Raw genomic sequence first — 6,000 nt, forward strand, 5'->3', positions numbered from 1 at the left:
TGTCTCCAAACAGAGGCTGGCGCACTGGATCGTGGATGCCCTCGTTAGGGCATACCGATCTCTATTCGCCCCTGCCCGTTGGGAGTGAGGCACACCCCTCATGGGCACTGGCTCAGGGCGCCTCTCTGGCAGACATCTGCAGAGCTGCGGGTTGGGCTATGCCTAACAACTCCGTGAGGTTCTAATACCTACGCGCGGAACCGGTGTCAGCCCGCATCCTGGCAAGGTGTGGGACCGGCAGCCGGTAGGGCGTACGCCTGCGGAAGCCCTTCCCCCTCCGGGGGGAGCAGTGGCGATCCCGCCTCACTTCTTTCCCCTCGGGTAAAGAACAGGCATTCCATCCATCACTAAGCACCCTTCCAGGGGACAGGCTGGGCAGAGCAGCCCTGCCCCTTTAGGCCGGGGAACAGTTGAGTTATCTCCCACATAGCTCTAACCGGACCTAGTGCTCCAGACGTGGTAACCCCCCCTCCGTGGGCTGTTCCGTCTGATGTATCCTCATGAATGGTTCCCACCTTGGCAACCCATGACCTCCCCAGGTGGACTCCCACCTTGCGGTTAACTCCTGCAGTCCGCACATTCCTCCCATGAGTTCTCCCCTGATGGTGAGACCATGTGGTGTCTCCACTAATTCCTCCCTACGGTAGGTAGTGGCCTCTGCAGCGTTTTTCCCCCAGGGGGGAATGATGCTTACCCAGTGGCCCGTACGGTGCCGGGCGGCTTCTCGCCATTTAGAGAATCAGGCCTCCGCCCGTGACGGCCGGCGTTAGGGGGCTTCCCAACTTTTTGTGGAAAGCTCTGGGTCCCCCTTCCTCTCCACTGGAAGGTCATAATTTCGCGCTAGCGTGTTCGTCTGACTCGCCCAGGCCAGTCAACGTCGCTCCGCAGAGATTGTGACGCGGCTCAGTGCTGTGGCGTTTTCCATAGGAACCCCATTCTGTCGGTTCGACACAACGTCGAGAGACCGACAGAAAGGGAACGTCTTGGTTACGGATGTAACCTCGGTTCCCTGATGGAGGGAACGAGACGTTGTGTCCCTCATGCCACAACACTGGCCGCCCACCCCAGCGGTCGGGGGAGGATGCTTTAGGCTCCTCAGACCAAAGGTGAATGAATGAGCACGCCGGCTTCCCTCTTATACCCGGACATCCGGGGAGGAGCCCGGCATGCAAATTTCATTCTCCAATTTTCATTGGCCTTTTCTAAATACTCAGAAGATGATAGGTTCTCAAGACAAACCCCATTCTGTCGGTTTGACACAACGTCTCGTTCCCTCCATCAGGGAACCGAGGTTACATCCGTAACCAAGACGATTGTGTGTGAGCTGCACATGTTCCCAGTGTGCACTCTTCATCCTCGAATCAAGATTTTTTACATTAGGGGCCTTTCATGTTTTATCTGCATTTCTTATACATATGCTGTCATAGGGTTTTAGGCATGTGGAAGGAAAACAAATCAACGTCTACACATCAGCTTTGAAGGTTTTGTTAACGACACCAGTTGTGTGAAATATTATTCAAAATAGACTAACAGGGCATGAAAATGAGACAAAATCCTCTCCAGCCTGTTTCTTGCATCATGCTCAACGTTTCCAAAAAAGGGTTTGATGGTGGTAGATCAATGAAACGCTCCGCAATGATGAGGCAGCAATGAAAATGAAGACGGTTCAATCAGATGAGGCATGCGGTATAAAATAAACCCTTATGAAAGTCATTTTAGAAGTACACATGCTCTTATCCAGAAATAATGAGAGTGAAAGAGGAAGAAAGGGTCAAACACTCCTCACTGCTCTCTCGCTCAAAGTGAGAGGGACACTAAGAGTGTTTCCCTGTCAGTGGAGGAAAAGCATTACAGATAGAATCAGACAGGTGAGCAGTTTCTGTTGCCCAGAGAATTCACCCTGGAGCAGCACACACATGCCTGTTCCCCACAGCAGACTGTGTGTGTGTGAGATATTTTCAGGACATGCGTCCCCGTGGATGTTGTGTATGCTTGCGTGCTCTGTGGTACACCGTGTGTAGGTCCTATCTAGAACAGAGGACATGCGGGTACAGTATATGTCTATGTGTGTCTATGACTAATGTGTCAAACGCCAGCAGTAGCAACATTTGGCAACCTAGAAAGCAGCAAATTTCCATCACTGTCATCCAATTTGTTAGCAGCGAGTCTTCTGATGGTCTCAAGGGACACTTGGGGCAATCATCTTGTATTATGAATTCCTCTTCTGCCAATTCCTCCTGCATATGAATTGGAGCGTTACCTCATATCACCCTGGAACATATCAAATTGGGCAACTGTTTGAGCACCAGGACCCTTGACACCATCTTAATAAATCCGCCCGAGAAAGGCAGAAGAAATAGAGTTAGCAAAGCTGGGATAAGAAAGAAAAGGGGAAAAGAATGGGTGACACTCCGAAGTGTATTTACACCCATCCTCAAGGAAAAGAAAGTTAATTGTCTTGTTTTTTTCTTTGTTTCTCCTTGTCTTTTGGAGCAGAGGAGTTTACCTCCCGCTACCTCCGTCTCTCTGCTGGAATGTCATTGATTCTCTCTTCAGCTCCAAAACACAGATGTGAAGCAATACAGAAAAAGAGCACTTGAGTGGATAAGGGTGCAATTCAATGTTCCTTTGCAAAGATCTGAGAATCTGCTCGTTTTTGCGTCGGTTCAGACATTCAAGTGAATGTTTTTACATGCATTTCACAATATAATACAAGATATGAACACAAAATTTCAAGAAATATTATGGTTTAAAGGATATGGGATTAAGTGTGTCTGTATAGGAAACTTAATACAATGAATTACATTTCCATGACAATTATAGTTTGTCATTTAATAAGTTTATAACAATTATTGTAAGCTAATGGCTTAGGAAAGGTATATTCCTTGTGTACCGAACACGCTGCCATTGGCTTACTTTAAAAAGCCCGGTTTCACAGACAAGGCTTAAGGCTAGTCCCAGACTAAATGAATGTGTGACCTCTCTTAACTGAATATAACTTGCCCAGAAATATCTTAAAATATATCAGTGCCATTGTTTTGTCTCGAGATGTACACCAGTAATGTATTCTTCTAAGGCAGTTTTATAAAAGCGACATAAATATCTTAAGTTAACTAAGGCATAGTCCTGGCTTAAACTAAGCTGTGAATCCGGGCCTAAATGTACTGTATGGTGCCCACTAGAACGGTGAGATGATGTGTTATCTTGGAAAAATATTATACTATATTTATTTAATAAGATAACTGATATTGTGTTGAAATGTGACGGTTATCCTATTGTCCATTTTTTTTATAACAACAGATGTTGTCAGTTCGCAATGTTGTTGTGTTCCAACTGAAGGTCTCATTAAAACTCCTTTACGCATCACATTTGACACAGTATCCACCCCACAGCCCTTTTCTCAACAGTCAGGATGCAGGGCATGTTTGAGGCAAGAGTGACATACAGCTGGAGTTGAACACAAGATCATCCCCAGACAGCTCTTCTTTCCTAATACTCTGCACTCAGAACAGCAGAAAGAAAAAAGCTATAGAAAAAAATCAACAGAAGAATACCGCTGTATGTCCAAGAATTGTATTCTTGATTCTAAGTTTACCCCGTATGTGACTCACTACTGAGTGACAGATGCATTTTACCGTGAAACAGTGTGAAACTTTTGTTCTTATACTGAATTTAGATGCCTCATAACATGTGTATTAATTTATTTTGGCTGATCGCTTTTAGAAAACGATTTAAAGTGTATGACTAGGAATGCACGTACTGTACTTCCCAGCTAACACAGTACGTTCTGACAACGTCGCCAGTTCATCTTCATTTGGTCACCGTGACATTACTTTGTGACCACGTTCTGAGGACGTCTTGGCAATGTTCCATTTAGTTCCATTAGAATTTTTGCCTACGTTACGGAAACGTCCTAGCCACGTCCTCAAATAACTTTGTGAATTAATCACATGGAGAATGTTGTAGCGACGTGATGTAGTGGTCTTCAGATAATCTGGACACTGGTCATTTGATTAATTAATCTGGTCATTGTTTCTAACGTTTGATTCTGATTTGATCTGATTGTGATGTACAGTGCTGTGTTGAGTTTTATAATCGTTATACTGTGCTTTATACACATAGAGAATTACTCCAATTGTGCATAAAATTGAATCTTTAACGCACAGATTAAATCACAAATTTAATCCTCCATGTGAGGTATGATAATTGTTTAAATTAAATAAAAAACTATTTTAACAACGTGACTGTTTGGTCGTTAGGATATGCTCATCAGTCCCAGAAACGTTATTTGGTACGTCGCTGCTACTAATATGGTACGTTCCAGGTATGCCTTCAGGAGGTAATCACCATGTCCCAACAACGTCCAATGTTATGTCGTCACGACGAATATGGGAATCACAAAGTTACGTCGCTGGAACGTTATTATAGTACGTCGTGGCAACGAATATGGTCCGGTCCAGGTACGTCGTCACAACGTAATTGTGTTGTTCAGTGGCAATGCTCTGCCAATTGAACTATAACATCAATTAACTAAAAAAGCTGAATTTTAAAGTGGAAAGGCTTATTGCTAAACAAAACGTTCATGTGGGGCAGAAAATTATAAATATTTTAACAATCTGACGCAAATGCGGATATTGATATTATAATTCAAGTTCAACATGAAGAACTAATAAAACCGACTACAACTACGAGGATTTCATTAAAACGCTACTGGGTTCACCTACCGGTCTGTTTATGAAGAAAAAAAACGATTAATCAAAATTATGAAAATAACTGTCGGATCCTCTTCAGCAGCGCAAATATGCGCACCTTTTAATTCCAGGTTGACCGATGCAATTACGCGTGTGCATAAATCGTTATTTATACAGTTATCAGACCTAAATAAACCATTTCGTTAGATATGACGTGAGTCCCCTTACCAGTGAAACAATGAAAAGTTACAAACATATACGAACACAGCACCCATTAGCTAAAGTGACATGGTTATATTTTAAATGACCAAACCACGTTGTCACATCATGGCTTTTAGAAAATGCCCTCAACTTGAAATGACAATCAAGCATGTTTCTCTAAATGACTAAATGAAATACCTTTACTTTCAAGGGACACGAGAGATAAGCATATAAAAATCCAAAGTTAAATCGCATTGACAGATGCGATTTAACTTTATTACTTCAAAATACAACGAGACTTACCTTGCGTGATTAGGACAATCAGAAGAAGATTCAAAGTGACTCTTCCGGCAGAATGCATCGAGCGTCGCAGGCTAGGGAGTTCTTCTCCCAAAAAGAAGGCTACAAATTCGTCAAAGAGTAACAAAACAAACGGCAAAGAGCTTGTTTATGGATCCCGGTTTTGAGTTGTGATTTCAGGCAGCAGAGAGGCGCTTGTGGTGGAGTTGATTTTGTCCCTCCCCCTGTGCTCGTGCATCCTTCCCCACCACGACCGTCTTTAAGTGTCATTAGTGAGAAATACCATTACATCTTTAAGTTTAAGTAACGTCGTTTTATCTTATAACACCTGAATTTATCTACTATATACAGCTGTTTGAGAACACGCTTCCTTCACACTAAGATTAACACTTAACACTTGACAGTATCCAACCTATTGTATGTAAAAACAACAGGAATATATTTAAAATATTAAAGTAGTTTATATGTGAATAAATATATATGTGAACAATGAATGTTTACTCTATTAGGCATGTCGTATTTATATTGAAAAAAATATGTCCTGCCTATTATCAACGAATAATTATTCCAACTTGCTGCCAAATCACTTTAGAAACCACGAGACAGAAATGTGTCACGATTTAGATATTTAATTTTATGTCTTCTTTTTGAAGTTCTGCCTCAGGTTTTGAAATGTCGAGGTCTATAAAGTGTACAGACCATTAGCCTGATGAATATACCCCTGCATTGAGATCATGAAACAGTGTAGAAATACATCTCACTTTAATATTAAAAAGAACAAACATGAACACATCTGAACGAGTTGAAA

The 6,000-nt window shown here is 42.6% G+C and overlaps 1 protein-coding gene across 1 annotated transcript in view; it reads right to left on the reverse strand.

Annotated features, from left to right (window-relative positions):
• The window catches only part of chrna6 (cholinergic receptor, nicotinic, alpha 6), a 28,614-nt gene extending 23,210 nt beyond the window's left edge, over nt 1-5,404 (reverse strand). Inside the window, exon 1 of the mRNA XM_057331361.1 lies at nt 5,196-5,404. Within this exon, the coding sequence (XP_057187344.1) occupies nt 5,196-5,253 (58 nt within the window). The 5' untranslated portion in view covers nt 5,254-5,404. The remainder of the gene's footprint in view (nt 1-5,195) is intronic.
• Nucleotides 5,405-6,000: the final 596 nt, after the last annotated feature.

Source organism: Triplophysa rosa, linkage group LG4 (genome assembly GCF_024868665.1).
Source record: "Triplophysa rosa linkage group LG4, Trosa_1v2, whole genome shotgun sequence".
Classification (NCBI taxonomy): domain Eukaryota; kingdom Metazoa; phylum Chordata; class Actinopteri; order Cypriniformes; family Nemacheilidae; genus Triplophysa; species Triplophysa rosa.